The 21,106-nt window shown below is 52.8% G+C and overlaps 1 protein-coding gene across 4 annotated transcripts in view; it reads right to left on the reverse strand.

Annotated features, from left to right (window-relative positions):
* Positions 1-18,991, reverse strand: part of GABBR1 (gamma-aminobutyric acid type B receptor subunit 1) — a 29,292-nt gene extending 10,301 nt beyond the window's left edge. The window contains exons 1-12 of one of the 4 annotated variants that reach the window (XM_047797809.1): positions 18,665-18,991; positions 18,154-18,235; positions 17,263-17,466; positions 16,329-16,514; positions 14,956-14,976; positions 13,303-13,463; positions 9,839-9,973; positions 9,298-9,468; positions 8,146-8,247; positions 7,307-7,372; positions 6,688-6,879; positions 536-778 (exon numbers count right to left, since the gene is read on the reverse strand). In XM_047797809.1, the coding sequence (XP_047653765.1) occupies positions 536-778; positions 6,688-6,879; positions 7,307-7,372; positions 8,146-8,247; positions 9,298-9,468; positions 9,839-9,973; positions 13,303-13,463; positions 14,956-14,976; positions 16,329-16,514; positions 17,263-17,466; positions 18,154-18,235 (1,563 nt within the window). In that variant the 5' untranslated portion in view covers positions 18,665-18,991. Of the gene's footprint in view, positions 1-535; positions 779-6,687; positions 6,880-7,306; positions 7,373-8,145; positions 8,248-9,297; positions 9,469-9,838; positions 9,974-13,302; positions 13,464-14,955; positions 15,120-16,328; positions 16,515-17,262; positions 17,467-18,153; positions 18,236-18,664 lie in introns of all 4 variants that reach the window. The other 3 variants (XM_047797810.1, XM_047797811.1, XM_047797812.1) reach the window with 3 other exon arrangements.
* Positions 18,992-21,106: the final 2,115 nt, after the last annotated feature.

The following is a 21,106-nucleotide window of genomic DNA, read 5'->3' on the forward strand; positions in this document are numbered from 1 at the left end:
ATGTTTTTGATGTAATTGAGCTTCTGAATGAATTCTATTTATGGCATCTGCCTGCATATAGGACATACCCCAGATGCCCATACCCTAGATTTGAGAAACATGATTCTTTTGAAAAGAAGCTTCACCCAGGAGATTTGAATGAGAAAAATCCCCAGATAGAGCATCAGGGGACTGGCTTCTGGATGTGTGACCTGAGCAAGTCACCAAATCCCACCCAAATCAATACCGATTTCCCTACTTTTAAAAGAATAAGACAATCTTTCAGGCTGTTTCCTCTTTTAAAATCCTATCATTTTCATCTGACTCGTAAATATCTGGATGGAAAAGAAGTAAAGGGAGAGGTTGAAAGAAATGGAATAAACCAGTTCCTTTCCAGGTTTCTGGGGAGTTTTCTGGCTTGGGGGTTCCCTGGTCTGAGGCTGCTTACTGCAGAGAGGTCGCTAAGATGCAGAAGGTATGTTTCCAAGAGAAGGGGCCTCGGAGAGGCCTCTCCGGATGGGAGGGCAGGGTGAGGGAGGGGGCCGCTGTAACTCACAGAGACGCCCTCGAAGGACGAGGAGTTCATTGCCCGATAGATCTGGTCAGTTATGGTCTGGTTGTTGTAGTTAAAGTCTTCCAGGCGCACTCCCGAACGGCCACCCCCTCCAGACGTCTTGTTCAGAGCCAAAGCCAAGGCCCAGATGGCATCATAGGCCAGAGGTGCCTCCTGGAAGCCTCCTGTCTCCTCAGGGTGTCTTTTTAGTCTCTTGGTCAGTTTCTCCACAAACTCCTGGGATGTCTGCGAAGGAAAGAAAAAGGAGGAAAAGGACTGGAGGAGGTGGGCTTCTGATTCTGGCTCCGGCACTTGGACTTGAACAGGTGGTTTGTGTTAAGGCTGTCAGACTGAGCGTATGGGAGTTCCTGTTGTGGCTCAGCGGGTGAAGAATCCGACTGGTATCCATGAGGATGCAGGTTTGATCCCTGGCCTCACTCATTGGGTTAAGGACCTGGCACTGCCTCGGACTGTGGTGTAGCTCACAGATGCAGCTCAAATTCAGTGTTGCTGTGGCTGTGGCTGTGGCATAGGCTGGCAGCTGCAGCTCCAATTTGACCCCTAGCCCAGAATTTCCATATGCCTTGGGTGCAACCATAAAAAGAAAAAAGAGGGAGTTCCTATTGTGGCTCAATGGTAATGAACTCGCCTAGTTCCATAAGGACACAAGTTCAATCCTCACTCAGTGGGTTACAGGATCCAGCATTGCCATGAGCTGCAGTGTAGGTTGCAGACACAGCTTGGATCTGGCATTGCTGTGGCTTGGCCTAGGCTGGCAGCTACAGCTCCGATTCAGCCTCTAGCCTGGGAATATCCATATGCTGTGGGTGCAGCCCTAAAAAGACCAAAAAAAACAAAACAAAACAAAAAACAAAACAAAACAAAACAAAAACAACTAAGCATATGTACTTTCAACAGCTTTAACTGTATCCTGGGTTCAATGGCCTTAGTGTACACAGCTGTGAGCTCAGAACTGCAAATAGAGAAGTTCCATAAGCAGATGCTCTGCAGAACAAAGGGCAAAGGACAGAAAGCAGAGAGAGAGAGCAAAGCAAGAGACGTGGCTACCCCAGCCCTGGTGTGCTCGCAGCCTTCAGACTTCCCCCAGTAGAGCTGATGCAAGAACAGCTCCTCCAGTTCTGAAAGAGCCCAGAAAAGGTAACACCTCACCAGCCTTCATCACTCTGCTTGTTAACCGGAAGGTTTTTCTTTGGTGTGCTACTTCCTGCCATCCCTGTGTGCCTTCAGTTCTCTGTCTCTTGGAGGGTTTTCAGAAGACCGGGGACTGCAGAAACATCCTTCACATGTTTGAAGTCCATTATTCAATCCCTATCCACAGCCCTCCCTACTCTCCATCCTCTCTTCCCAAGAAAGCCAAAAAGAATAACAGCTCCTTTAACTCTGTCATGATCAAGAGATCCGAATTTCCACGGCTGGCAGTAACACTGTTTGGCTAAATGACTGTAAGCAATTCGCTTCTGTTTTTGGAAATGCCTTCCATATAATGGGGGATCACTCTGCTCTTCCTTACCTCCCAGAAACGAGGAAAGGCTCAGCAGCCGCCCCCTGGCAAGACACGGGTAATACACAGGGCCAGGGCCCAATGCAGTTTAGATCTGGCATGTACGGACATGCTCATACTCTAATGAAGGAAAGAAGCGATAGATGGAGTATAAATATAAATCTGTGCTCCCAATGCCCTGCCCACTTTTTCTTCTAGTCAACTTTCTGGAGCCATGGGGGAGTGGGAAATGCAAAGGACAGGCAGAGGGGTGCAGTGGAAGCAGCCTGGGCTTTGACAGCAGGCAGGCCTGGGCTCGACTCCCCTGGAGGACAGGACCGGGTTCTCCTCTGTTCTTAATCCTCAGCCCCCAGCACTGCGGCCGACCCGTAATAGACAAACAGTAAGTGTCCGTTGGATTAGGGCAGTGAGCATACTCTGTCTGGTACCGTAATGGTGGACACCTGTCATCCTACATTTGTCCAAACCCACCGAATGTACAACACCGAGAGAGAGCCCTCTGTAAATGAAGGACTTTGAATGATATATCAGTATAGGTTCATCAACTATAACCACTCTGTTGGGCAACGCTGATAACGGGGGGAAGCTGTGAATGAGTGGGGTGGGGGGAAATCTGGGGACTCTCTGTATCTCCCTCTCAATTTTGCTGTGAACTGAAACTGCTCCAAATTGTCTTTAAGAAAAATGTCTATGGGATGGATCAGTGGAAGGATGGATTCTAACTAATCCACCTACCTGCTATATAATCTCAAATAAGTTATTAAACCTCACTAGTTGGTTATCTGTCTTTACAATGGGAATGATATTAACCACCCTGAAGAGTTATTATGAAGATGAAATAATGACATGTATGAAAAGGTGGATATAAAGGAAGTTACCTTTTCTTTTTGTGAATTTCCCTCTCTCTCAACCTTATCTTTGTTACTAATATTCAGATCTATCATCCCAGCTCAATATTTCAGGGCCGGTATCTCCAACTGTCTGTAAGGGATTTGTAACCATATAATCAATAATCTGAAATTTTAAATATCTAAGATTAAGTTCTAGTTTTTCTCACTCCCAACCCTCCCAGGATGAGACTAAACCTTAGAATCACCTTAGACTCTTTCAAATGACTAAGTCCTCCTAATTCTTTTGTTGATATGTTTCATTAATATCATCCTTCCTTATACAGAATAATGTTAATAATGATAATTAACATTTATACTGTCCTAGTAAGGACATAGTACATACTAAGGTACCTTTTTTTAAGGCACATATATCAGCTTATTTAATTCTCAGATAATCCAATGGGTAAATACTTCTACATGCCCATTTTAGAAAGATATAAGGGAAACGAGGCACAGAAAAGTTTCACTGGCCTGAAGTTATACTGCTAGTATGTGACAGAGCTGGGATTCAAACCCATTCAAAGTCCATACTCTTCCCAACTACCCTTCATGGCCTCTGAAATGTTTCTCTCCAAGAGCCTCTGCTCAGCAGACAGCAGTGAAGCTGGGACTTTCAAGTAATCCTCAGCCTCCAAGTTCATCCAACCTTCAGTTCAGAGTAAACACTGCCTCTGAACATCACCCAGACGGGCAGGGAATCACCTGCTCTGCGTGATGCCAGCCCCTGCCCAGATCCGCAAATTCTCTGCGGGCTCCAGGTCCTCGCCACTAACACACTTGGCCACTGGGAGCACCACTCATAAAGTTACCCCCAAAATCTCTCTCCCCTTTGGGTCATCAAAAGATGGTTGCAATTTTTCAAATGGAAATGCTTCGAGGCAGCTTAAGGAAAACCAAAAAACAACAAAAATTCCACAACCCATACTTTTTTAAAAAACTTATGGTTTCCAAAGGAGACAGGTTGCGGGGGTGGGGGTGGAAATGCTGTAAAACTGGGTTGTGGAGTTCCCGTCGTGGCACAGCGGGAACGAATCTGACCAGGAACCATGAGGTGGCAGGTTCGATCCCTGGTCTCGATCAGTGGGTTAAGGATCCGGCATTGCCATGAGCTGTGGTGTAAGTCGCAGACATGGCTCAGATCTGGCATTGCTGTGGCTCTGGCGTAGGCCGGCAGCAACAGCTCCAATTCAACCCCTGGCCTGGGAACCTCCATACGCCATGGGTGAGGCCCTAAAAAGACAAAAAAAAACTCAAAAAACAAAAAAAAAACTGGGTTGTGATGATTGTTGTACAAGCATAAATATAATAAAATGCATTGAGTTAAAAGCCAAAAAAATACATATATATATTCCACAACCTGTAGAAATTAGTGAATCGACCAAGTGCAAATCTGTGATCCTAATTGTTAACAGTCCTGTCTGGTTGTCTCTATGCAGGGGAACACATTCACAACAGTGACCTAAAATGTGTATCTCGAGGAGCTTTTTATTTTGCATGGTACCCAGGTCTGAGGGGACCTCTATCCCAATCAGAATTTACTCACCACCTTGTCCCCAGGCATGCCGCTCACACCTGACTCAAGCACAGCTCCAGCCCCGAGCTGTGTTTCTCCAAAACCATCCTAACCCGCGCTCCCACATCTAGCTCTTAAAGGCTCTATCTCTAAGCCAGGCTTTCTCAATCTCTGCACTTTTGACATTTTGAGCAGGATAATCCTTTGTCGTGGGGACTGTCTTATACACTGCAGGGCGTTTAAAAGCCTTCCTGGCCTATTCATTAGATATCAGCTGTGACAACCAAAACTGTCCCTAACACTCCAGTCTCTGACTGAAAACCACTGCTCTAATAGGCCTCAAAGCATGGTTCCCCAGACCAGTAGCATTCACATCCCCAGGGAACTTGTTGAAATGTAATTCCCAGTCCCCACCCCAGACCCACTGAATGTGAACCTCCAAGGGAAGAGCCCAGTTGTCTGTAGACTAACGAACCTTCCAGGTGGTGCTGATAGAGGCTAAAGTTTGAGAACTACTGATCTAAACATAAGGCCATCCTTACAGAGGGAAGGCAACCCTGCTCCTTCTCTAAATCTCCTTGGCTCACCCCTTGTTTCTGATCCACTTCTCTTGTTCCTGTTTGATTCATCTATAACCTCTTCTCTAGTCAACTGTGAAGATGGCTTCCACCCTCTGAAAAACCTTGGCCTCTTCACCTGGCATTTTAGGCTACCAAGCAAGTCAAATGATACCTCTAAGCCTCAAAGACGGGCACCATCTTTCTCTAGAGACCAAGAGCCAGGAAGAGCCCCTCCAACTCATCCTGCTCCAAAGCCTAGAGGTCCCCCTCCACCCCCAACCAAGTCCTCTGGTTCCCTGCTGTAGGGCAGAAGTCACAATTGGCAGGTCCTGAGCTCAGGGCAACAGTAAAGTTTCTGGCTTTGGTTATCAGCTCCTCGACCTCCCCAGGTTCTCAAGGACAACTTACCTCTCAGGGATTCTACAGAGAAGTGACCTTGCAGAATTTTTCCATTGTATTTTTCAACCAAGATCCCTTGGAAATGTCTCAGGATAGTATCCGTGATTAGAGTACACGTGACAACTGACCCTTCCATCACAATCCACTGGCAGGATGAAGCTCCTGCATCTCCCCTCTCCCCTGCTCAAAAACTGCCATCTGCTAAACAGTGTTAGAGTGAGACTTCAAGGTTTCCCATGGGAGGGCACAGTGGTTTGGAGTGAGATTCAACTAGAATTCAATTCTGGCTTCACCACTCCGTAGCTGGTGACCTGCAATAAATCATTTGACCTCTCTGAGTCTCTATTTCCTGGCCTATTAAACAGAAAGGAAAAATCTACATCAGAGTATTGCTATGAGGATCACTGAAATCATGTATCTGAGTGCCTTGCTGACTACATAAAAGCAATTATTACCACAGGTTTTTAAAAATAAGATACTCAGGTGGCTTTACAACCATTCACTCGCCCCTAGCATGCTCTGCACAGCAGGAATTCCAGACAAGAGGCTACACTTGGCATAATTAGCAGACACGCAAGTTGCCCTATCAAGGGCGCCCCAGATTCTGGTTCTCTCTAAGATGTAGTGCTCCACAAGAAAAGAGTCTCCTCACCACTCCCACACCCTTCTCATTCATGCCCCTCACCTGTAGGCTGACTCCCCCAACAGAAAGTGTGCCTTTTAGCCCCAGGTCCGTCACTAACCAGCTCTCTAGGACTCACTGATTTCAAAAGTCCCTTTTACATCTAAAATTCTGAAAGAGAATCATTAAAAAGCATCAGAAGCCAAGCTAATTGAGTATTAACCAGGAGTGAATATTAAGCATCTCTAAAGTGCTCTGAAATCACCAAGAAAATAAAATGAATTTTTGCCCAGGAACAGAGCTCCTGTAAAGGTATGCTGGCGGATACGGCATCTATATTATCATTAACGCCTCTCCCTCATTTGCCTTCTTGCCAGCTGCTCCTTGTTTCCATGGTAACAGCCCTGCAACTCATGGGGGCCCTCTGAACACACCACTCCCCTTACTCTCTCTTTCCTGCCCAAGGAAGTCACAGCAGAGGCGGAATCCACAGGAAACACAACGCAAACAAGTTCAGGGTGGGCAGAGGCCCCTTGCCTCCTGCACCTCCAAACGCCATACCTGCTCCCCTCCCCTAAGAGTCCCACCACCCCCACCCTGGTCTCCTCCGTCTGCCCAGGTGCCAGCTTCTAAGCCCTCACGCACTCACCATGTTGGAAATGCTGCGGGTGTTGGCAGGGTTCAGCATGACAATCTCAGTGGTGATGTGGCCTTCCACCGCCTCGGTCATCTCGTCCACTGTGCAGTTGATGGACGGGTCATAGATCTTGAACCAGTTGTCAGCATACCACCCAATGAGGAACCAGACATACTTCTTCCCGAAGAGCCGCTCCTTGTACACCTGAATATGGGGCGGCGGGGGAGAGGGGGCTGGGTCTTTGTTCCATGTCCTTGTCTTATCTCTCAGGATTCAGAGAAAAGCGGAGAATAGAAAAGAGAAATCTACAAGTCTTGGGGTAGCAGGGAAGGCTCGACTACTCCTCTTTCCAAATGCCTCCCCGTGCCCCAGCCTCCGTTCCTGAGTGGCCTTTTCCAGCCAGACAGGAAAGATGGGATTCACAGGCTCCTCCAGAAACACAAAGCGAGAGGGAAAGGAGACCTGGAGAAAGTGTCATGTGTCTGAAAAGCCAAGATACGGAGTCAGAGCCAACAGGCAGGGATTTCCTATTAATCCTCACCTCCAGTCACCTGCTCAGGGATGCAGAGAAGAGGTCCCAGGAGACACCCAGGCCCACCCAGGCCCCTCCCGCCTCAGATTCCAACTCCACCTCACAAAAAACCTTCCGGGCTTCAGTCTCATAGAAAAGTCCCACGATGATTCGGGCATCCTGGCGCTATGGAACAGAGAGAACAGAGCTCCTGAGAGACGCCGGGAAATGCCAGAGGGGCTAAGCCCAGCACTTTCACAGCTTTGATTTCCTGTCCCAAAGTGCTTAGTGCAGGGTTCTGCTCAATGCATAGTGGATAAACTAGAAGATGGAGCTAAACTTCCCCAGGAGATGCTACTGCCTCGCAGATCAAAATTATGTGACTTGATGCAGGTGTTAGCTGATGCTATGATGGTGATCAAATTGCAATATATAATTGTACCAAATCAACACATTGTACTTTTTTTTTTGTCTTTTTGTCTTTTTGCCATTACTAGGGCTGCTCCCGCAGCACATGGAGGTTCCCAGGCTAGGGGTTGAATCGGAGCTGTAGCCACCAGCCTATGCCAGAGCCACAGCAACGCGGGATCCGAGCCATGTCTGCAACCTACACCACAGCTCACGGCAACGCCGGATCCTTAACCCACTGAGCAAGGCCAAGGATCGAACCCGCAACCTCATGGTTCCTAATCAGATTCATTAACCACTGAGCCACAATGGGAACTCCAACACATTGTACTTCTTAAACTTATACAATGTCTTATGTCAATTATATCTCAATACCCAAAACAAAAACAAACAAAAAACACACAGCCTGTCCCTGCCTCACTCTCATTTTCAACCCACCCCTGTTGCCCCAACCCAGACCCTTTGCTGGCTGTACCCCCACCTTGACCCTTTCACCCCTCACCCCCACTCTTCCACCCCCCCGACCCCCCAACCCCCGGCCACCATCCTACCTTAAGATTTTTGACAGGCACAGCTGGATCTGAAAAGAAACTCTGACGGAAAGTTATCTCGATTCCAGCCTCCTTCACCCGTTCCTCCAGGTCATCCAGAGTCTTGAGTGGGGGTGAGGAACAAAGAGGAAAAACAGAGGGCGCAAAGACCAACGGCGTTACCCAGACTGCATACTCAGAGCAAAGGAACAGTGCTTCTGAGCCTGCCCTCAACAGCTTTGTCCCCAGTGGGCGGAATTCAAAGGAAAGCATCTGTCCTCTTAGGATGTGGCTTCCAACTGGGAAGGGGCTTGGTGAGCCCCTCCTGAGGCTCTATGTCCAGGGAAGTCACCCCGTCATCCCACTCCCACCCACAAATGGAGGAAAGGAAATCAGAGGCACCAGAAAAGGGTGAGGCAGGGTCTGCTATAGCCAGGATGATGTCAACCTCAAGAGGCAGGTGGGCAGACAGACAAAAGGATCAGAGAATGTCCTGAGTCACTCAGAGAAGGCTGGGGGAGGATTAATGGCCCACTGAACATGCAAGTGACTAGAGGACCCAAAGAATATATAAAAGCGAGGGAGCAGGCTGTCTCCTTCGGTACCGAGCCAGGTGCTTCCCCTCTACCCCCACGAAGCTTCCCCTTCCCCCCACCTCTCCTTCCACGTCTGCATCTCTGAGTCAGTTACAGACCATGTACACGCACATGTCTGTCTGCCTCTCTCTCCTCTCTTCTCTCTCTGTCCCCCCTCTCTATTCCCTCACTCCCCATCTTACGCGCACACACACACACACACACACACACACACACACATACACACACACCACCTTCCTGGGGTGCCTCTGGAATCTACCCCCACCCCAGCTTCTTTTCTCCTATTCTCTCCCTCATCTTGCCTCTCAAGTGAACCTGGGTCATCTGGGATCTATCTGTCTGGGGAAAAAAGCATCAAAGCAGGAAAAAAAATCTTAAAACCAAAACATTGGAGAAGATCCTGGAAACTCAACTCATTCATTCCTCTGGCTACAGGAAGAACGTGCACTTAACCCACTTGGCACATAGCATCGGTATGCGTCCATAAAGCATCAGGGTCTTCACCCCCAGTGAATCCGGGTCACGTGTCTCTGCACTGGGATTTGAGTGGAGGCCCCATCCCCCGGCCCCTCCTCACCGAGGTGAAGACCTCAGTGGTCTGCTGGATGGTGGCGATCTTCTTCCAGCCCCACTTTTCGAAGAGCTTCACCCTGGTCGGATTGTGGAGTGTGGCGGACGGATGGGTTCGGAAGAACGTGGGAAAGCGTTGCCGGTTTGACAGGGCCGGGGAGCTGGAGCCGTAGGAAAGCTGAGGGAGATGGGATGGGGTGGAGTGTGCCCAGGACCGCCTGGCTAAGAGCTGCTGGCGTTCCTTCAGCCCTTCCCTGCCTCCATGTTCCCCTGACTCAGCTCCAGGAAAAGTGGTTCCCCAAAGCCCACACCCCCCCCCCTCCATCCATCAGGCTGCTCTTCCACTGATGTGACTTCCGCTCCTTCTGATGGCGAGCAGGTCAGCAGCAGCCCTGCTGGAAGGCCGCCTAGCTCAGGTCTGCAAAGGACCCTGAATCTTGGAAGCGGGTCCCCTGCAGTCCTCTTAAATATAAGCCCACAATACACCCCCTCTTTAGGACAGCCCAAGAGGGGACAGGCCACCTTCTGGCCCCCAGGGGGCTGCTTACCACAATGAGGTTCCACATCCTGGCAGCCTCGGCCACGAGTGTGGAGACGGAGCTGCAGCCGGGCATGAGGATGATCTTGATAGGGTCGTTGTAGAGCAGCTCGTACAGGTACTTGGTGGCTTGGCCTGGGTCACACTGAACAAGGACAGAGGGGATGAGGGACGCTCTCTCATGGCTCCTCTGCCCCAGCAACTCCTACTCTTTTCTTTCTCCCCAGCAACCTAGTTACTCCCCCAACTACCCATCCCTCCGCTCAAACCCTTCCGTCATGATCACCATGTCTTATCCTCCCGAGTCTCCTTTCCCCTATTCTTGAAACACCCTTCCTCTCTTATCCGCCCCTCCCCTGCACACCCCTCCACTACATATGCAAATTCTGCCCTCCCTCCTTCCGCGCATCCGCAGACATCCCCCAGCCCACCTTCCCTCTCTCACCCCTCCCCTTACCCCAGGTTTCTATGCTCTGAACATCTGTGAGCAGAAAAGAGTCTGCAGGAATATGAATAAATATTTCCCCAAGTCCCCAGACAGCCTCCTTAAAGCCATATTATGAAAAGTCCTCCCTCACCTCGCAAACTCCCTCTCCCTCCCCACCTGCCTTTTTTTTTTCCTCCCGCTTCTTTTCAGGGCTAGAGATAAATAAACAGAAGAGAACAGGGACAAGCCCACCAGGGGCTTCTGGCTCAGCAATCCATGCCCTCCCACTGGGCCCTGACATTTGACAGGTTCATTAGAAAAAAAGAAGACACTGGGGGCGGAAGAGGGAGGGAAGAAACAGTGGAGGGAAGAGCTGGGGAGAATAAACAGAATGGGATGCTCCAGAAACCAGATGCTTTTAGGGGTGCCTGAAAGAGAGGAATGGAGCTGGGAAAGTAAACAATGCCGAGAGCTCCAGGGAGCTCCAGGGGCAAGGCGTGATGGGAGGAGGCGAAGTGGGGGAGGAAGAGCTAGCCCCGGGCTCCCACTGCCTGTTCCCCTCCTGCTGAAATATGACATTTCAGAAGCTGCTGGAGCCCCAAAGGAAGTGGGGAAGAAATGGAAGCCAGTGGGGAGCCAGGGCAGAGGGGACAGACAGGAGGCACAGGGGACTGGGGAAGGTGATGGGGGGGGCAAGTAGAAGGAAATAAAGAAGACCCCCTGGTGCCTGCTCGCTTCCCACTGAGGCCTGACATTTGGGACATGGTGGGAAGTTGGAGAAGCAGAAGGCTGGCCCTCAGGACCAACTCTCTCCTGCCCACCCTCCTCCACCCCTGCTAAGGGCAGTGCTCAGTGTCTGCTCTGCTCGACTATGCATGCCTCCCACTTGGGCATCTCTGTGTATCTTTACCATTCCCACAGCCCATCTTCCTGCATCTATTGCTCCAGAACCTGCCCCCAGCACCCCTCCCTTTCCTGTCTGAAGGGAAGGTTAATAGGAACAACGAGGACATATAAGAACATATAAGATACAGACAAACAGGCAATGTAGGCTACCTGTGGGGGTAGCATCTCTTCTGTTTCCTCGTTCCCTCTTTCACAGCCCCTTTCCCCTTCCGAGCCCTATTCAGCCCTATTCATCACGGCACATTTCCTCAGCCTCGTGATTCTCACCCCCTCCCCAGTAGACTTCCTCTGCTCTCCTCCCTCTCCTCTGCTCTCACAAGGAGCAAGGATCCAGATTTGCGGGCAGGAAACGACACATTCCAGTTTGTCTGCCTTTCCATCTCCCCCTTGATGCCTCTGCTATTTTCTCCTCCATCTCCCTTCTCTCAGGTCCCCATCTGCTCCCCAACACCTCCAGGGAATCACCTGTCATAGTGGGTGAGCTTGAGCTCACGCCCAGGGCTCCCCTAGCTCCCATAAATCCTGCACCCACCCCTCCCTGGCCCTCTCCCTGTCCTCCCACCCCCACCCCCAGAGCCAGTTACCTCTCTGGCTTTCCTAAGCCTGACTCCTCCATCGGATTGGACCCTCTTTCTCTTCCTGCCTCTCCTACCCTAACATCTACTTCTCTTCCCAGGAGCATCCTGGAGTTAGCTACATAGGATTTTTATTGGTAAAAATGCAGATACTTGGGATTCATCCCTGACCCAGGAGTTAGATTCTGTATTTTTAATAGACTCCTCTGGTGAGGTGTAGGTACACCGAAGTTTGAGAATCACTGTAAAAGTGTCAGAAGGGATTTCGAGTTCCCTCTCTGAGCTCCTAAGAATCCTTGTGCCCTCGTCTCCCCAAGTACCCTAACTTCAACTGCACTTCTGCTCCCTCCTCCCTCACACACTTATTTCTAGGTGCTGACTGCTGTTCTAAAGCATGAATACTCATGCCCAGTCCACCCCAGGTGTACCACCAGGTCCCCGCCTCTGCTGGCTTTCACTCTCCCCCAGCCCCTTAAGTCTCTGGGGCCTCCTGTGACAGAAGATAGATTTGAGGTCCCAAATCTCCTTCCTTCCCTGTGCCACATCCTTCCCCATACCTCAGTCATCCAGCAGGGGATAGGGAGGGGAAAGGGACCTTATAAGACTGACTGTCCCCTACTATCCCCAGACCCTAATTTTCTTACCCTCCCCCCTCCCTCTTCCCCACCTCCCTAATGGACATCCCACTTCCCTTCTCACCTCTTAGAGGCCATATTGCTGTAAGGAAGACAAACTCAAGAGCCAAGTCCCACAGGATCCCCCAGGATTTCCCCGATGTGCCCACCCCTCCTCCTAGCCCCCCTCCCCCACTGCTATTCTCTCCCCATCTCTGTCTCTTCCCTGCATCCTAACTCCTCACCATCCCCACACTCTCGGTGGGGCTCCTGTGCAGACCTCTCAACCTATTCATTTTCCTAGTGCCTCTGCCCATCCATTGACCATTGGCCTTCCTCTACCACAATATGCCATATGGTCCCACAGTCCAGGAATCCTCAACGCGGTTGGGGACCAAGGGGCAAGAGTCAGGTGGAGACCACAGCTCCCTGTTTGTCATGATAAATAAACAGGAGCACTCAAGTCCCTCAAAATTTTCCTCATTGGGTCCCTATTCCTTTCAGCTCCAACCTGCTGCCAGATTTACCTTGTTACCATGGTAAATGTAAACCCCCGATCCAGCTCCCCGCCTCATTCCCTCCATCCCCCAACCCATCCTAGGGTTAGTTTACTCCCCGGAGGAACAGCATCGGCTGGGGCTGGTATCCTAAACCCATCACCAGTTTCTCCCACCACTCCCCAACCGGCACTTGCAGGGGTCTCCTGGAACAGAAGCGGCTGTCCTGCAGCCTGATTAGCCACCTTGAACCCCTAGACCCTCATCTTGAACCTCCAGCCCCTGCGACTCTCCCCAGCTCCCACCCCCCCCCGCCCCCGCCCCATCTCCTGCTAGTCACACACACGGGAGGGGTCTGCCTGGCAATCTCAGAAGCCACTCCGACTAAGGCACGTGCAGCTGGCCTCCGGCCCCTCAAGGCCCCATCTCCCACCCACTCCCATGTCCGGGGCTACCTTGCTGTCGTGGTGGATGAGCTTGAGCTCATAGTCCGGCAGAATGTCCCTGCGGCTATTCACGTCCTCCAGCGCCATCTCCACCGCGGGCTGACAGGCCTGGCCCCCCGGCCAGCCCCCGCTCATGGGAAACAGCGCCCCGATGTACACTGCGCGCCGTTCTGAGGAGGGGTGCGGGGGGACCCGCGGGTGAGGCCGCGGGAGATGAGGGGAGTGGGAGGCCCACACCGCAGCCACCCCCGCCGCCATCACCACCAGGATCGGTAGCGGCCACCCCACCCGGAGAGAGGGGGCCCCTGGACCCATGGCAGGGGGCGGGGGTAGCTGTATGGGGAGGAGGAGGCGCTCAGGGGGGACACTTTTCCTGGGGAGGGCTGCTGAGGGGATGTCGGGGAGGCGCCTCCATTCCTGGTCTTGTGCGGAGGAGGGGGATAGGGCCTCGGGGAAGGAAGCAGGGAAGGTTGGCTTCCTATAGCCCCCACGGCTCTGGCTCCCGCCACCTCCACTGCCACCGCGGACTCTCCTCGCGGACTGACTGACCGACCGAGGGGAGGAGGAGGAGGAGGAGGAGGTGGAGGAGAGGCAGGGCTGGGAGGGGGCTCTGACGTCACGGGCGGCGCGCGGCAGCGGGGGTGGGGGGCAGGGTTAGGGAGGGAGGAAGGGGGCGGGGATGGAGGCGAGCGCCGCGGTGGGAACCACAGACCAAGCCGAGGGGAGGGGGAGGGGAGGGAGGACGCGACCCCCAGGGCAACGGGGCCGGACGAGGACGGGAAGGGTCCCACCTAAGGGGACCTTAGGGGAGGAGGAAAGAGGGGAAGGGGCGTGCCAGGAGGGCGGGGTGGGCGGAGGGAGCCGCGGGAGCTGAAGCTCTGAGGAGCGAGCGATGGAGAAGGGGAGGACAAGAGTGGGACGCGAGAGAAAAGGGGCCGGCGCCTGAGCGTCTTCGAAGGGGTGTGAATAGATGGGGTGAAGGACTGAGGGTGGTGAGGGAGAGGGCGATGCGATCGGTTTGGGAGAGAGAATTGTGTGAGGAAGAAGGAGGGCTGGAGACAAGGTGGTGGTGACGGGGGTAGAGGAGGGGGGCCAAGGAGCTGGGTCGACCGAGGCGGAGAAGGGGTGGTGGGAGAAGAAACTGAGATAAAAGAGTAGGGACAGGGCGTAGTTAAAGGAAAGGATGTGGGAAGGAGCTGGAGGAGGGAGAGTGAGGCCTGGCCATGGGTGACACGGGTGGGCTGAAGGAGTCAGCAGGTGAAATCCTGGGTAGGGGGCAGGTAGGAAAATGTTCCAGAGAAGGTCGGAAGAAACCCCACAGGGGAACAAGCTGGAAGCTCAGGGTCTCCCAGCACCCTGCCGCCCCCTGCTGGGGCTCTGCCATTTGGCAGCAGCGGAGTCAGGGAGGAGGCGGAGCCGAGGGGAGTGCAGCCAGGCAGGGAGATGGGAGGGACGGCAGCCCCGCAGAAAACCGGGACTGGAGGCTGGAAACAGGTAGGAAAGGAAAGGGCCGGCCGCGTACTGGGGTGGGTGGGGGAAGGTGGGGGAGGGTTGGGAAGAAAGAGAACCCGTAGCCTAGGGGCAAAATTCCCCGGGGGTGGGGGATGAAGAGTGAGGGGTTAGGGGATTTGCAGTGCACGCGAAGAGGGTTTCCGATCTCACCTGAGTGTGGCGTTCGATTCACTGGCAGCAGGAAAGACGGGGATCAGAGAAGAGTTACCAGTGGCGCCCAGCTTCCCAGGCCTGATCCCCAGCCCCCTCCCACACCTGTCCATGCCGAAGAAGACCGCGGGGAGCAGAAGCCTGCGTTTCTGAGGGGAGGGTGCCTGGGGATAAGAGCAAGGTGGGGCTGGGGGTCAGGACTTGTTGGTTTTCTTCTTTTATTTTTCATAGGAAAACAGAATTTGGGACAGGAGTGCCAACAGCTAAGACATGGGCAGATCCCGGTTTTGTGGAGCCTAAATATTATAAAATTGGGGGGGGGGTAAACTCTTTAAGAGAAAAAAATACCAATGCAATTGGTTTTAAGCTATTACTATTAAAATATCTTACTTTTGCAATTTTTACAACCTATGACCATGTGAAACACATTATTAGGACCCTCTACATTATTCGAGTACAAGAAGCCTGTAGTAAGCAAGGAACATTGGAGCTTAAAATTCATTAGTTTCATAATAAATGCACCCCTGAATGGGACTCCCACTTTCCAGAATGGAATGGTAAACTACAAGCAGAATAATTAAGTTAGGTGAGGAAAGCCAGGGCCTCGTGAAAGAGTCTACAAAGGTAGGAGAAGCATGAGGTATGCCTGTATCCCAGGAAAGAAGGCTGCAGAGGGAGACTCTAGGTGCCTAGAAAGGGGGGAAGTTTGCAGAACTAGGTGGCAAAAGAGGGGGTGGTGGGTATAAGGTGGATTTCCTTGGGGATGACGGAGGCTGCCTGGGAGGTATAGTAAAGGACTGTCCTCTTCCCATCCTATCCCTGGCTTGTCCTTAATGTTCTGACAATGCCGCCCCCACTGTCAAATCTTTTTAATTTTTACCCTGATAATTTTCCACCCTAGATATTCTTTTCAACCTTATTGATTTTTGTAGTATGACATATAATTTCTTTCTTAGTCTTTACCATAAGTCAGGTATACAATGAATGCAGAGGGATCGATTCCAGAAGGTGATGCATAGAAAGTTCTAAGTGTCGAGAAAGGAACTGAGGCTGAGAAAACTTGAGTATGTAAAACCTTAAGAAGGGTGGTGGACAGTGAGGTTCATAAAGGAAAGGAGAAAATGTGGGGGAAGATATTAAAAAGAGAAAAGTAAAGAAGCCCCCAACGGAGGTAAAGTGGTAACGGGGGACTGCAGGAGGAAGTTTGAGGCAGGGCGAATGGAGGAAAAGGTTGGGCCTTTTTGGGGCCTTTGCCTCCCCCAAGTCCCCCACTTTGTATAGCACCCTGCTTTTCCCCATCAGCCATTCCCACCCCACTCCCATCCTTTGACAAGCATCCTCATCAGCTGCATGCACACAGCTGTTCCCCTCACCCTGGCAGTGGGGCTTGGGGGTGCTCCACTGGCCCTGACTACAGATGGTCCGGGAGCTGCCCACCAGATGGAAGTCGGGGTCACACCGAAAGTCCACCCGGGCTCCGTCCAGAGCTGGGAGGTCCCCACCCGTCAGGAAAACCTTCCCATTTTCCAGGGTCAAGTAAGACTTGGAGCAGATTCGGACTGTGGAAACAGGAAAATAAAGAGAGAGGCGAGTTGGAGAAGATTCCTTCCCCTTAGAGAGCAAAGAGGGGGTTCAGATTTGGGTTTGGGTCCACAGGAAATCAAGTGTAAAAAGGATTCACTTCTCTAGCTTCCTCTCTTCTCAAAACCCTGTAAGCATCCACCACACAATCAAAAAAAAAAAAAAAAAAGGAAAGCAAGCTAGCATTTCCATCATAGGAACCCAAGATGGAGCTATAAGCACATAAAATGGGATCTCTTCAAAGTCAGGTACAGTGGGTGGTTCTCTGGCTTTGAGATGTGTGGATGTATGTAACTTTAGATGCACAATCAGATTTGCCTTATTATAGTTGGCTTATAGTCATGTTAAAAACTGGGTGTTATTGGGGGCATATGGTCTCTGCGTTGGAGACAGATATTCAAAAATGTGATGAAATCATTTTAGGATGTTTCTGCATAATCTGTCACTAATAATCCTCAAAGAGATCAATTCACAAGATGAATAGCCAAGTTATTTTCTCAAATAGTGGCCTACTGAAGGGAGGATGAAATGAAGTGTGCTGGCTGCTAACTTTACAGCCTTCAACGGCACACAGCAAAGTCCCTGTACATAGTGGTCTTTCAGCACATATACTGGTAAATTTCGTTACACTGGATTTAAAGTGCTGACTTGCAGGCAATAAAGCTAAGTTTGAGGCAGGGAGAAGAACTGGCTTGGAGAGGGGAGGGGCTTTGCGAGGCTACTCACCACAGCGGCTGGGTGTGTCCATATCTGTCCAGGAGCCGTTGGCCAGGCACTTGCGGACCTTGGGCCCCACCACCTCGCGCTCCCCCCGGCACACATACTCAATCTCATAGTCCACGGGCAGGAAGTTGATCGCCTTCACCTGGTCCCGAGTCAGGCCCCTGTACCTTATGCCCCCTTCCCAGGGCGGGTGTATGATCTGGCAACCTGCGTCCAGGGGAAGGCGGAGAGAGAGGGAAGGTGGGGGAAAGGAAAAGGCGGAGTCAGCAGCCGGAGGCAGCGGGGGGCGCAGGGCGAGGTCAGTGGGCAGGTGGAGGACAGAGGGGATGGGATGGGGTGTTGGAGGGTGGGAGTGGGGGTGGGTACTGGAACCCTGGGCTAAAGGACATAGCAAAATGAGCCAGGGCTAAGGCTCATCAGAGCGCCCACAAGTGGGAATAGAAGGGTGCTGGTTGGGATAATGGAGAAAAGTAATTAAGAAATCGTGAACAGATAGACTATGCGAGTGAACTTGGTAAGACAGGCTAAAGGAGAATCTTAGCAGAATAAGGAGGAAAGGAGAGGGGGTCTTCTAATGCCACCTGGGCAGCAATGTGGAAGGAGGGAAAAGGCGGAACTGAGGTAGCAATGTGGGGCCAGGGAAGAGGGATGGGTTGAGGAAATAACGTGGTGTCACAGAGAGGTGGCCTGGTAGAGTAATGGGGGGGCAGAGAAAAGGCGTGCTGGGTAATGACGGGGGGGTGATGGAAAGGAGGTCAGGAGTAGTAAAGTGGGGCCGAGCAGACGGGCTGGCCAGGCCAGGATGCCATGTAGGGCCGACCGGATAGCAGAGCGGATGCAAGGAAAGGGGGAGTGGGGTGGTGGGGTGCCCGAGGTCGCTGGAGAAGGGTGCACCTTCTGAGGTGGCGTTGGGGGTCTGCGCCCCGCCCGCGCCCGGGGGGCGGAGGAAGAGCGGCGCCAGCAGCAGCAGCAGCATCTGAGTGAGAGGCGGCCGTGAGGACGGGACCGAGCCCCGCCAGTGCCGGTCCGGACCCGGGAGGCGGCCCGGCCTCCCTCCGGGCCGCCTCCCGGGCTCCGACCCGGCTCAGCCGGGGGACCGGAGAGCGCCCCGCGGAGGAGGCGGGGGCGGAGCCCGGCGCGGGTGGGGGGAGAGGAGGAGAGAGAGCCTGTCCCCACCCTCCTCCTGCCTCCCTCGGCCCCCCCCACCCTCCCGGGACTCCACCTCTCACCACCTCCTCTCCCCCGGCCCCCGCGGCTCGCCTGAGCCCGGCTTCCCCACGCTCCCGGGCTCGGCCGCCTCGCCGCTCCCGGTTCCTTCCCCGCCGCTCCCCCGGCCCCCGGCTCTTGGCTCGGCCCTCCCGCGCGCCCCTCTCCGGCCCCGAGCCCCCCCGGCCCTGGCTCTTACCTCGGCGCGCCGGCCCAGCTCCCCGGCTCTCCCGGGCCTCAAGGCCCCAGGCCCGGCCGCTCCTCCCCGCTCCCCCCCTCCTCTCTCCTCCACCTTTCCCCTCCTCCCGGCCCTCCTCCCCGCGAATCCGGGCTCCTGCCCGGCCAGGGTCTCCCCCTCCTCTCTCGCCTCCCCCAAACCCCACCCCCGTCTCTCCTTCCCCGGGGCGGCGGCGGCCGCGGGAGCGGGGAGCCGGGAGGGAAGGAGGCGGCGCCGGGGACCGGGAAGAGCTCCCGGGCGGAGGGAAGAAGGAGGGTGCAGGAGGAGACGGGGCGGGGGGAAGCGAGGGGGAGACCGGGGAGAGGGCACCTCCCACAACCCGAGCCCCGGGAGCCGCCCCGGATCGCAGCCCCGCCCTGGACCGCCCACCGCGCCGGGGGGCGGGCGGCGGAGGAGCGGGGCTCCGAGGCCCGAGAGAGGGACACCCGTGCACGAGCACACGCGCGGGGACCCGCGGGCTAGACGACTGGAAGCTGGGGTGGGGGCGAGGGAGCCCGAGCCAAAGGCCAAGGAGCTGACGCTGAGACGGGGAATCTGGGATGCAGGTGGAGAAAGACGGCTGCACAAAGAGGAGGGAGCCTGGTTCGGGGTGAGATGAGAGACTGAGGCCGAAGGCCGGATGAGAAGGAAACGAGGTGGGAGGGAAAGGAGAAGCCAGGGTCAGACAGGGGAGGGGGTGAAGGCCCGGAGCCACCTCAGCGCGACAGGAGTTGGATGGGGAAGAGACAGCTGGTGACCAGAGAGCTCTGCTACTCGCCTGCTTGGGGGAGGGAACGAGGAGAGAGGATTGGAAGCAAAAGACGAGAAGAGGAGCATCAAGGAGAGAAATTAAAGTAGGAGGGGAGGAGAAGAAAGAAAGAAAGCAATGAGCAAAAAGAGCCTCCAAGTGGGCAGGAGCCAGCATTATCTTCTCTACTCCAGCAGGGCCTAGCAATCAATATTTCTTGACTAAGGGAGAACTGGAAGCTCTCAAGACAGTCGGGGAAGTGCAGGCCTTTTGACGGTTCCGGAGGCTCCTGGCTATTGTCTGGTGGTGGAAGGTGTGTGCCTGTGTCTGTGTCACGGCGTGCACGCGCGTGTGTATATTGTTCATGGGAGTGAGTTTGGGCTACCAGAGGAGAGAGAGGGCTCCTTCTGGGGAAAGAGGCAGGGAAAAGCTTCTGGTGGGGAAAAAAGCCAAATACCATGAGGCTGATTAGAACTAATTCAAACATTTATTTTCTTTGGCCTTGCCCGGGTCACGTGGAAGTCCCTGGGCCAGGGATGGAACCCAAGCCACAGCAGCAACCCAAGCCCGGAAGCCACTGCAGTGACAACACCAGATCTTAACCTGCTGCCCCACAAGAGAACGCCTCCACCTTCAAGCATCTTGTAATGACTCCTTTACTGTGCTGAACTGAAATTCCCAGGATATAACCTACCTACATACATAACTTAAAAAAAAAAAAAAAGTCAACATGCTTCTCTGTCTGTAACATTAAAAAAAAGTAATTTGTAGTAAAAGAGTGTTTAATGTGTGAGTGTTGGAGTCATAACGAAGTAGGCAGATGCTTGCACTTATCCACAGAATCACAGGGTTGGAACTGCTACAAATGCAGGCTGATACAGGTGCTGAGTCGGTGACTCAACTACCTCCAGCATGTTGCCATCAATGAAGTGACTTAACGAAATGTTGAACAAACCCTTGGTAGCAAAGTCAATCTTCCCTGAATTTACACAGAACTGTAATTGCATTCCTAGAAAGTTCATTGCATATAAGACTTTTTTTTAACTGTATTAAACTCTCAGCTCAGATAATTAAACATAAGTTTTCACCTACATGAATGTCCTAGGGGACATTTGAGCATGTGGAGGAGGCACAGTTCCATGCTGCAGGCTAGGCTTTGAAGAATATCATTCCCCTGCCCTGCCCATAAGAGCCCATAGTGCCCCCCCCCATCATGGCAATTTCAAAAAGAAAGCCCACAAATCTTCAAAATGTTCCCTGGGAAGAGGTTGAGAACCTTAGAGCTAGAAAATGGGGAGAAGAGAAGAAGGAGTGGGCAGAATTTCTAACTGCTCAAAATGATAGCGACCCTTCCTCTGAGTGACCTGCTGTTCTCTCAGCAAGGCAGAACCAAAACATATGGGGGTCAACTAAAATTAAATTATTGACAGCACAACAGCAATAACAAAACATCCTATGGATGAGAAATTTCCCAGACTGCTTTGGAAAGAAGAGCTTCCTGACTGTGCACTTCCTGTCTCTGGGCTGGTTCAGCTGTCTGGGCATCAGGATACTGTCCCTTGATGCTCTGTGGTCCCGGCAAGGCCTTTCCGTGTCTGAGGAAGCACTTTCCCAGGGGTCCACAACAAGCTCTCCAGGTCCTCATCCAGTCTTCCATTCTGGAACCTTGTCTCTGG

The sequence above is a fragment of the Phacochoerus africanus genome, chromosome 9, assembly GCF_016906955.1.
Source record: "Phacochoerus africanus isolate WHEZ1 chromosome 9, ROS_Pafr_v1, whole genome shotgun sequence".
Lineage (NCBI taxonomy): Eukaryota > Metazoa > Chordata > Mammalia > Artiodactyla > Suidae > Phacochoerus > Phacochoerus africanus.